The sequence below is a fragment of the Phlebotomus papatasi genome, chromosome 1 (assembly GCF_024763615.1).
Source record: "Phlebotomus papatasi isolate M1 chromosome 1, Ppap_2.1, whole genome shotgun sequence".
Lineage (NCBI taxonomy): Eukaryota > Metazoa > Arthropoda > Insecta > Diptera > Psychodidae > Phlebotomus > Phlebotomus papatasi.
This window is the reverse complement of record NC_077222.1, coordinates 76,668,554-76,680,522: the sequence shown is the minus strand read 5'-3', so window position 1 is coordinate 76,680,522 and position 11,969 is coordinate 76,668,554. Positions and strand designations below refer to the sequence as shown.

The window sequence follows — 11,969 nt, the reverse complement described above, 5'->3', positions numbered from 1 at the left end:
AACTACTCACCTCGAAATTCTTAATGGAGTTCTGCAACTCAAAAGTTGCTTTCTTCAGAGGTTTTGGATCACCCAGGCATATCCTCTTGCTGGTACCCAATTCCTGGGCCAAGGTGGGTGGACTACCATGTTTGATCATCTGCTGCAAATTATTCAGTTGAATCTGTTTGGCTCGCAATTCCTGCGATAGACTCTTAATTGTCTCATCGTCCGCAGCTTTGACTTTCCTCATTTCCCTGAGTCTCGTCTCCAGGGTCGACACTTCTTCGTACAATTCATGGTTGGTCACCTTAACATGTTCCAATTCTTTATTGGCCTTCGTCACCTGTGCCTTCAAGCTCGAGGAATCATTCTTATGCATCGCTTCGAGAGATTTCAAAATTTCCTGGGAGTGATTGAGATCATCTTCGAGAATCTTAACTTTGCTTCTTTCCTTCTCAAGAACTGCTGCTGCAGGACCCTCGAGATAGCTCTTGAGATTCTGACAGTCCTCCTTGAGGGTATTGTACTCATCAACAAGACTCGTATACTTCTTCAGGAGCTCCTTGTTCTCTCGATTGAGTTTGCAAATTTGGCTTTTCAAAGTATATTCACTATCTTCCATCTGACCTATCCTCTCCTGAGCATACTGTGAATCCTTAATAATACGTTCCTCCAGTTGCCCAATTTTCACCTTCATATTCTGCTCAGTGAGTTCCATTTGCTGCAGCCGATCCTTGTAATCCTTCTCCATCTGTGCCCAGAGATTATCGGCATTTTCTAAAGTCTCATTGTAGGCTAATTTTAGCTCATCAATCCCCTTCTCGAGTTCCTTCACTCGATTTGTCAGCTCAGAAACTTTCTGTCTCAGCTCTTTCTCAGTGGAATTCTCACTGGATCCACTGCTCATTGAAATGCCATCATTGGTTATCTTTGGGGTGAGTATTTCTCCACTGGACAGGCCCTGCCTCAGTTGGAATTCATGGTAGAGCATCAGGACGGGCATGGCATTTTTGATTTTCTCCATGGTACAACTGAGATCATTTTTACTGTTCTCCACTTCTTCAATCTTCATCTGATACTCTTCAATTTGGTCCTCCATGGACACAACTTGCCTCTTTGTGTCCTTCAGCTTCGACTGAAGTGCCTCTCGGGACATTTCTAGCTCAATATTGCGCTGATTGAGGATTTCAAATTCAACCTCGAGCCTCTGAAGCCGGAGCCGTGTGTCGTTTTCTGCCTCCTCAAATTCACACCGTTCCTCGTCAAGAGTTCTATTCTCCTTCTCGAGCTCCTCAAGCTTCCCAGAGAGCTGTTTTACCAGAGATTCCAAATGAATCTCTCGCTGTAGCCTCTCAGCCAAACGCCTCACTTGAAGATCTCCACTGCTCTCGTACACGAGGATCTTGTTTTCCAGCAATTCCAATCGATCTTTGTAGTACTGCAATCGACTTTGTTCTGGCGAGAGAAGGTTGACAACACTAGATTTCTTTGCAGTAACAACCTCCTCAATGCGTTCCCTGAATTTATTAAGTTTCTGAATTTCAGCTGTAAGATCACCACTTCGGGGTTCAAAGACAGGGAAATCTTCAGGACAGGTCTGAGTAGCTTGGTTGGTGCAATCTGCGGAATCTGTGTCAAAGACACCACTCTCCTGGAGATTACTGGTTGAGAGATGTTTTCGCTTGAGGCAGGTCTCTTGAGTGTTTGGTAGAGCAGTATAACGAGGCTTAATAGGTTCTTCACAGTCCAAGCCACTACTATAGGGTTGTACTGTTGCAACAATGCGCGCCTGATTTTTCAGCCGATTTGGTGTCTCCTCGGCCAAAACACTGTAATTTTCCGTTGATCCACTTCGCCGGGACTGCAATATATATTCACAATTGATTAGCAATCATTCGGGAATTTTTTCATTACTGAACAATTTTTCTCATGACAATAGCATTTGATCACTCACTTGATTGATTTCCAGGCTCAGAAATTCTCCAGTGATTTCCTGATCCTGCGACAGGGCTTCGAGATTATTGAGCAGGGAGAGTATTTGCAGAAGGCAGAGTTTGTCATCATCATCATAGCAGGGCCTCTTTGTCATTGCAATAATCCTCTTTCTGACATCATCATTGGGAATGCTGTCGATCATCTAGATTTGATCAAAGAAAAAAGAGATTGAAAATCCCCCAGGTGTCATATTCGTGGAATATAAATTAGGATTAAGAGAGGTACAATAGATATTGATTTTTTTTTGGGGGGACCGGAAGGCTTACAGATAAATCACATGGTGATGGTAAACTAGTTCGATCGTCAAGTTGATGATGACTATGCGGTGAGGTGACTCCTGAATCCGATCGTTCAGACATCATGAGAAGATCGTCGTGCTCTTTCTCCGTATCTGTCCACACATCCCGAGTGTCTGGAGTTGAATTGCTTCTGAGTGACCACTGAAAAGAGAGCAAATACCATCTTGGTCAATGTCTGATGAAAAGAGGTGTGTGAGAGATCATTGCTTTAAAGCCGGGGACCACCACAAAAACACCTTCAACAATGAACCTCATTTGAAAATGCAATTTACTCCTTTCACTCTCGGCATGAAGTTTATTTAACATAAACACCGTGAGATATATAAAAAAATTGACCAACAATTGCCTCTGGTGTCTCTTGAAAGAACATTAAAAAAATTTTACAATCTTTTAATTTACACAGAGAAATTTAATAAACACCATTTCTATGGCAATAATAATCATGCACTCTTCGAGAGTGAAAATTCTTTTTTTTTCTCCTCATATGTTACACATTATGACAGCCAAATCACGAACTTTACAAGATGATACACTAACTATTGTGTTTTATTATTATTCAGAAAATTTCCAAACGTGTTTTCTTTTATACTTTTTCAACCATTTCACTCCAGCAATTGAACAACCGCGCGCGGTCTGATATTAAAGATCATTTATTTGAAGTACAAAATGGAATAGGTGCAAAATCTATATCTCTATTGGATAAAATGTATGGGAACAAAAGCTCTTGTTTGATCTCTTTCTTTCTCTATTTATGTGTACAAAAACTGAGGGGTGTACAAGTGGCTTCTGTAGAGGTCTTTGAACTGCAGATCGGCAGATCGACGCCGATGTAGTGCCGAAAATCAACAAATCGGCGCGATTTTAGTAGAGATCAACTGATGAATTTATGGCAATACGGTTGCAGCTCTTCCGGTGTTTTTTTTCGTATCCCCCCTTCCCTAACCCCCTTTACCCAGGTCTTAGGTCATGAGACCTATTTTGACCAGTTCCCGATATACAGTGGTCAAAAACAAAACTTAAGACATTTAACAAAAAAACATCTAAAATCATATCTTCATAACATTCAACACATTTGATACCTTTTCACAAAACAAAATTGAAGAGACACCACTGGCACAAAAACCTAGCATATTATTTGCTGTACTGTCTCTTCCGGTGTTCGATAAAGAATTTCTTTTTTTCAAATTAAAGGACATCAAATTTTTGCCAATTGGCACAATTGGCAATTTGCAATTGCCAATTGCCAAAAATTCGAAATCTTTTAATTTGAAAAGAAAGGAATTATCTGGCGAACGCCGGAAAATCTGTAACTACATCACCATAAATTATCGATCACTTGGTCTCTACTAAAATTGTGCCACCTTATTGATTTTGGCACTAAATCGGCGTCGGTTTGCCGATTTCGCTTTCTGGTGTTCGCCACTGAATTTGTTTCTTTCAAATTCTAAGTTTCTAATTTTAAAAAAAGGAATTCTCTGGCGAATACCGGAAGCGATGTAACTACATCTCCATGAATTTATCGATCAGTTGGGCTCTACTGAAATTGTGCCAATTTGTTGATTTTTGGCGCTAAATCGGCGTCGGTATGCCGATACCGGTTTCCGATGTTCGTCAGTAAATTTGTTCTTTTTCAAATTAAAAGACTTCGATTTTTTTGTCTTTTTCAAAATTGTCAATTGGCAAAAATTCGTGGCCTTTTAATTCGAAGAGGAATGAATTCTCTGATGAACACCAGTAGAGCAGCAACTACATAGAACTTTGTGGATTGGTGCAATTTTTGGAGAAATCGGCAGTTCAGTTCAATTTTGGCTGAGATCGATAGATCGGTACAATCAACATAAAACGCATGATTACAAATCAGTTATAAGACTTTCGAATGATCTACACATCACAACGATTTTATAGATCGGTAAATCTTTACAAATGGTCAGTAAATCGACACGATTTTTCGACACGAGCACCACATTTATCTGCCCCTTGACAAAAACTTCAATTCACAATACCTTTAAGCCACTTTTAATGAGAGATATAGAGAGCACCTGGATAAAAGTACATCTTTGTCAACATAGATCTATCCGCCCTCTTCAAGTTTCCCTAGCATAAAATTTTATTGTTTTGGATAAATCACAGAAGAGAATCTCTTCCTCCTGTTACCAACCATCAAATGGTGATTTACAGAGAAAAGAAATTCTCAACTGTTCTACCTGGCTTCATAAACATAATGGCACAAAATAGACGAGATTCTGCTGAATTGTTTTGTCTTCTTCTTAAAGAATAAAACCCATCTCAATGGGATTTCTTTCACCGTAACTGTAAAAGTTGCATCAATTAATGCAACAGAATTGCACTAAAATTTCCACTATTAGAATAATTACGTTATTAATTCGGTGAATCCCATTGATAAAAGATTGCGCAATTTACTTAATGAGCATTGAAGTTTTTTGATTAATTTTTGAAGTGTGTAGAAGAAACCAAACTATCTCTTTAATGTTATTTCCCAACGGTATTTTGGTGAAAAATTCAATAAACATTGCTCTCACACTGAGTACATTAACATAGAGTCTAATTAAAACCGTATTAATATTTTTCTCAATTAATTTTTTCAACACTTTTCCCACATCCAATTTCTTCGACGTAGTTGACCCGAGGGGAGATATAACATCATCATTAGGAGGAGAAATGAAAAATTCATTGATGAATTAATTAAGTCTGGGCAGGGTTTCAGCTTACGTCCTCCTGATTTTCATTGGAATTTTTCCACATGACTGCAAATGACCAATCCAACTGGTAAATTGAACTTTTCTTCAACTCTCTTCCTACATCGTACACACGCTCTTCCGGAAAAACTTTTTCACAACGCTCAATAATCGATAATGGGGCACAAGTAGACACTTCCCTTCCCACTGCTAAGGACAGGAAGGCACCTTTTTTTAATCACAACTTCATAGAATATGAGAAAATCAAATAGTCTGTTCAGCAATTCTATTGATCACGAAATGTCTAATTCCTTTTTGAGTGTTTTCCCTCCAAAATTGGCCTGAGCACATTGATCACCGATTTCTGCCTCTATCACGTTCCAAAGTCACTTGAAGACTAATGTGGTGATCGCGACTCCCGCATTGAATCCAAAAGCATGGAGTCTTGTTGCTTGCCATTTCTTTCTTTCTTAGACTTTACTCACTAAGTTTACAAAACAATTCACATACATATTCGGTGTGCTTTCTTGTAGAGTGAAAAACCAATACAAACTCCTCCATCCCCAACTGCACGTAAAAAAAACAGTGTAAGAAAATAATCGCATAAATCACGAGCCTTGGTGTTCACAATGTTCCATGAGATTGAATGGTTGTGTAATGGAGAATTAACGTTGAAGTCGTAAACAGCAATAATAAGAGCTAGTAAAGTTTTCTAAATGTTTGTCCATTGAGCTTGAGACACACACTCCTGTAAATGTTTCACTATTCTTGTCCATTTATTCAAATTTGCTTCTATTCTTGGGTGCATTTTCCACAAAGATTTTGCCCCAAGAGGATGACTCTTTTCACTGTATGCAATTGAAAAATTTATGCTAAGAGTCATTCCGCCAATTTGCTCTAGGATGAAAAGTCCATATGGAAGAAGAAAGCCTCAAAACCTGACAAAGAGACTCCATCGTCATGAGCCCATCGTTAGTTTGATGCCACGACAAAAGTCTCTTCTTGCAATATAAAAGCCCAAGAGTAAAATTGGATATGTAGGACATTTTGGTACTGAACAGATAATAATAAACACTATATCCATTCATTCTAGCTTGCGTCTCTTATGGCTCAAACAAACTGACAAAGGAACGACAGGCGTTCCAAAGACGATGTTTTATCTCGTTCTTGCTCGTATTATTTATATAACACTATCTCTTTCACACGGCCGCCGGCTTTCGAAGGCTCACACACACAAACCTACGAAGGAAACGTTCCGGACAGTTTCTTTCGAAAGAGTGGTGAATTCCACAACATTTCACCACTCTTATTTCCAGGAAATTTCCATTCAATTTGGCGCCTTTCCAATCAAATTCCAATAGTTTTAGCGCGTTTCCAGTAAACTTCCAGTAAATTTGGCGGGTTTCTAGCATATTTCCAGGAATTTTAAATGGAATTCCAATATTTTTCTGGCGCCAAATAATTTGATAAATTGATAATTTTTGATAATAACTTATTAATTTATTAATTGTATTTAAACCCATGGAAAATAAAATATTCGAATTTCAAATTATTTCCAAGTGCAGAAAATTCAGAAGTTGTAGTTTCGTTTTTCTAAGTAATTGCAAAATTTTACTGTGATGCAGCATTTAATGTTCTCTGGTTCAAATTTAAATATTTTTCAACCTAACCGAAAACATCATTTGATATATTTTTGTGTGCCAATTGGAAAATTAGTGACCCATCTAAGTATTTCTGTAAATTCGAGTTTCCACTATTTACAGAAATTAATTTAAAAATAGGTGTCACTTGCACACATGAACACTATTCCTATAGATTAAATACAATATAAACCAACGCAATACATCCAATACATCTTTCAAAATTTAATTAGTAAAAAAATTAATATTTTGTTTTAAAATCGTAATACGAGAGAAAATATGGCGGTCCAGAGTTACACTTGCTTTTTTGGTACCCTTTCCTTGTTAATTTTTTTTTGTTTTTAAATTTTGTAAAAATTTTTGTTCTCAAAACGAAAATTTTAAATTAGGGGACAAAACAAGTTTCATGGTTATGGATCTAAATAGGTCAAACAATTGGATTGGATCTAAAAAGGTCAAAGTGGTCAAACAATTTAAATTTTAATTCGTAAGTTTTGCATGTACAGTGCCCGCTCTCTAATCCGGATCACCGTAATCCGGACAATTTATCGACGGTTATATTTAAAATCATTTTGAGGTCATGTATGCAGGTGTGTTCAGCTATGAAAATGAATTATCCTGTGATGTTTTGTTTAATAAATTATGTATAATAGCATAGAATTCTCTAATTGTGTCTCTTTAAGCTTTTTTAAAACCTTTATTCTAATTCTAGAAAAAAAATCTTGCATTATATTTACGAGACGTTGAACAAATTCAAAAAATCCATCCGGATTACGAAGCGGACATCTGTCATATTGTCTCCCAATCATCCGGATAACGAAGCGGGCACTGTACTTAATTCGTGGATTGTCTATGATTTACGTAGATGTGTAATGTCTTTCAATATAATAATATAATTTATTTCTATATTTATTCTCGATTTATTTCATTTAAAAAAAATACTTACAACTATTTACTCAAACGATTGTGAAACAAAAGTTATTGGTCTGTCTATACTATGAATTACTATGAAATCTATGAATTACTCTTGAGTATCAAGGAAACCAAAAATTGCAAAATAGTAATGCATTTTCATTCATGAGAATCACAGAAGCATAAGTGAATTCAGTCTTATTCGACAAAGAACTCACAACTACACACACAAAAGTATGTCTGAATATTGTAATTGGTAATTCACCACTGCCTTCCATTGGAATTTTCCAGTTGGGAAATGACATTTTGAAGGAAAAGCAGTGACAATTTTTATTTTTCGTAAAATAAATATTCAGAAAGTGAGTCAAAAGTGTTCTTGCTATTCCAAAAAGTGTTGTGACTTAAAAAAAAATTAGATACTCGGGAAAAAACAAGAATAAACTAGAATTTTTGAAGTGAGATTGATGCAAATGTGTATGTGTGTCGCTCGAACGCCGTCGTTGGAAGGGCAGTCGTTCGATTGCCTGTCTGTTTGGGCCATTATAGTTCTCTCTTGTCCACATAACTATATTTATTTGCCTCGCAACCGCAATTGTCTAACTCGCGCCCCAAACAGTCACAGACGCCAAATAAATAGGTTGACCATTGTTCAATGAACCAAAAGAACTTACTCATATATGAGAAGTCCATGGGAAAATTCCTTTTAACACTGCAGCCCAGACTAACAAAGTTGGTGAGAGATGTCTGTGCTGAAGTGAATATTTTGCGATGCATATCAATGTCCCGCATGAAAGAAACATATAATCTTCACAATGAGGACAATGAAACACTCTTGGCGCCACATTCTGTTAGATCTTTTTTTTTTCTCCTTCCCACAATTTTTCTGATAGCGTCCAAAGAAGTATTCTCACAAAAAAAAATGAAATGTATCATAGACCTTTAAATTAAGCTGAAAGTGGCATTTTCTCACTTCAAATTTCACATTGGATTTACTAAAATTGACCTCTAAACCTAAAATTATCACGTGAGAGAAAAGACTATATTACTCTTATTGGTGAAGATATTTGGAAAATTTCGCATGTTATTCTTTTCATTTTGGTTATTATATTCTTTTTTAACCCTTTAGCGACGAGAAAAATCTCATCTTATTAAATTCCATATATTTTCTGTAATATTAATTACGAGCCGTAGGTTTGACTCAATCACAGTCCTATTAAAAGATATAACAAATTGAAATTTTTACTACAACAGCCCATGTTGCAATAATTCCTTTTTTATATTTCTGGGAGGAGTCTAAATACCTAACCTACCGAAAATTAACCACGCCCTTTTCGCATTGTAAAAGTTTAATTCTTTCCGTAAGATATTCAGGAAGCCAATTTCATTCTATTTTCTTTTTTTTTTAATTTAAAGCTTCAATAAGAAATTTATAGCGAAAAATAATTTTAATAAATAATTTTTTTATATTTCCGGTAGAATCTAGAAAAAAATCAAATTTGGATTGCAGAGAATGAAAGAAAAATATAGATGTAACTTGGTTTCAGAGAACTAATAAAAAGTATAGTAAATCATAAAATAGAATAATAAAATAAAAACAATAAAATAGAATAGCAATAAAATAGAATGGTCTCTTTAGTCTTTAGGCGTGGTCTGTTTTTTTTTGTATACGCTATTTAGGATATACCCACTACTAAAGCTAAATTTCACGATATAGTTATTTAAACTTATTAAGTAATTTACTTTTAAATGAAAACGAATTGTAGGCATTGAGCAGACTGTTATTGATTTGATTCCAAATGAAGTCATCTACTTAAATGGTATCGTCAGAAAAATCAGCATCTGTCGTAACTTCATTTTCGCGCTATTAGGAATATGCGCAATATTGTTTAATAAACTCATTCGAAAAAAATTACAATCCTAATAAAAAATATGATAATTGTTAATTATCGTAACTGTTCTTAATTATTAAAAATTAATCAGTATTTTGTCGTAATTTTCATTTTTGGCAAAGTTACGACAAGTTTTTATACAATATTTTCTCTAATCAGCATTTTTCGTAAATTCTTTTGGTAAATTCTTTAAAGGATCACCAGGGATTCTTCTGCAAGCCCAGATGGGGCTCATCTAAATAAAATTACAAACTTATAGAGGGAAAATTGGGAACTGAGGTTGCCATCCTTATTTCAACTTCCTGAGAGTGAACTGTCCACGGCGACTGATGCTCACTCACCGAAGTACTGATGTTAATTGCCATAAGAAACAAGAGAACCATATAACAGCCTTCAGCACCCGCCTTGGGATGGTAGGGTTTAGGCGTGTGAAAGGAATAAAGGATTTGGGATTGGTGGGGTACAGCCGTCGACAGGGTTGACATGCGTCGAATAGGCCGCCGTACGCTCTACACTTTGAAATGATTTTTTTTTTTAGTTTTCGCTCAGATGAAAGAAATATGTTGTGAAATTAAATTTATGACAAAACATGTTCATTTTCAAAAATTTAAAATAGACTCGCAACAATGCTTTAATTAAGCATACAGAATTTCAAAAGAGAAGAGATACTGATGATGAAACTTTGAAAGAATTAAATATGATCCATTCTTCTGAAAAGGATGGAATTATTTTTACAAGTGATTTTGAGATATATTTTTTACCTTTTGAGTTTTTTTTTTATAAAAGTTTAATTGAATAAAATAGTGAGTATTTTGTGATGTAAACAAAGTCTACAAAACCACGTAGGAGCAGGTAGGCTACATTAATAACACTATGCTTTTTCGCGTATTTCTGAAGAAAGTAGGATATAGCTATATTGATTTTGAAATAGGATAAGTGTGCCAAATTTCGGCATAGTTGCATGCAAGCGCCAAAGTCTAAAGTTTGAAATGTAATATCTTTAATAGAAATTTACTTTTTTATTCCTTCTACTTAAGGAGTGCTGCTTAGAACCTTGTAGACAGTTTATTGTCTTTATTTACTCTAAAATTATTCTTAATACATTTTAAAATGAATAAAAATGTAGACATAGCTTTGGTGCCCTTTTTCGGCCACCTTCATTCTCATAGTTCTTTCCTTTCCGGAATTCTTCCAATGCCTTTTTCACGTCATCTCGTTTGTCGAAGCTACATTTTTTGTTATTCTTTTGCATTGTATAGTCTCTCTAGAGTATGTAAAAACTAAAAATTCATGGAAATTCGAGAAACAAAAAAGGTGGCCGAAATTGCAAGCTGGCCGGAATTTGGTACACTTACCCTATGTTTGTGATTTATGAATTATTTTGATCTCTGATAGACCAGTAAGCACCTGAAGATCATGCAAAAAACTAATTTACGGAGAGCTCTATCTCGTGAGTTCGAGTATTCCACAAAGCTGGGACACTTTTTTTAAATTTATATCCTTAATTGTTCTGTCATCTAAATTACATTACGTTAAATTTCCTTTAGAAATACACGAAAAAATAGCGTTTTCAATGTAGCTCAAAATCAATACAGCCCCAGCTCTCCTCAGATATCTAAATTTCCGTATCGAAACTGCGACAATCCAAGCGCCAATAAGGGTTAACTTCTTTTTTATAATTTAAATTCCCCGGAACAAATTTACATTTATGGGCATTATTATTTATTAGAAATTCATAAAACAGACGAAAATTAGATATGAGCTACGCGCAATTGATTTTGTGAATAACGTTAAATCATCAAGTGTTACGAAATAAGAATAATCCATATCAAATTAAATTTATTCAAGAGCACATTGTCTTTACAATGATTATCTTTTTAACCTAGCATTTCTTGCAACAACATTTTGCAGTCATTTTAAGTTAAAATGAGTTGCGTTGATTTTATTCATAACGAGACATGAAATCTTGCGTCAAAACGGTAAGTGACCGTTTGCTAATTTTTGCAAAATTATGTCTCCACAACATTAAATTAATTGTATACAAAATTATATTTTTTTTTGCACAAGTGTTTACAAGATTGCACATGGGAAAAGAGCAACGAGCATTTTAGAAATGCCGTTGAGTCTCAATGGACGTCTTTTGAAACACTGACCTTCACCAATTGCCATGAATTGAAGAAAAATTATAGAAATTAGCAGCAATAAATCACTCAGGGTGTGTCGCCAATTAAGCATGTTTTCTTTATTTCTAAAAAAAAATATGTCTAATTAATTTTCAATCCAATAAAACTGACATTTTAAAGAGGAATATTGAGATCATACCGTGGAATCTCATGGATTTCTTGGCTTCTTGAAAATTGAACATAGTAGTGTATAAATTATAGTGTTAATAGAGTTGTTCTTGTTTGGATTCAAAAATGTCCAAGAGAATATTTCAGTTCATGCACTAAATAAAACAAAGTGTTAGAGTATTTTTGTCATGGAATTTTTCACTCTCTTACATCCCATTAAGATTGCAAATATAATTTTTTTCTGAATTGTTCTTTCGTATGTCTG

The 11,969-nt window shown here is 35.2% G+C and overlaps 1 protein-coding gene across 3 annotated transcripts in view; it reads right to left on the bottom strand.

Moving 5' to 3' along the window:
- Window positions 1-11,969, bottom strand: part of LOC129803193 (GRIP and coiled-coil domain-containing protein 2-like) — a 111,186-nt gene that overhangs the window by 9,957 nt on the left and 89,260 nt on the right. For all 3 annotated transcript variants that reach the window (XM_055849616.1, XM_055849598.1, XM_055849608.1), the window contains exons 11-13: window positions 2,244-2,417; window positions 1,937-2,119; window positions 11-1,843 (exon numbers count right to left, since the gene is read on the bottom strand). In XM_055849616.1, the coding sequence (XP_055705591.1) occupies window positions 11-1,843; window positions 1,937-2,119; window positions 2,244-2,417 (2,190 nt within the window). The remainder of the gene's footprint in view (window positions 1-10; window positions 1,844-1,936; window positions 2,120-2,243; window positions 2,418-11,969) is intronic.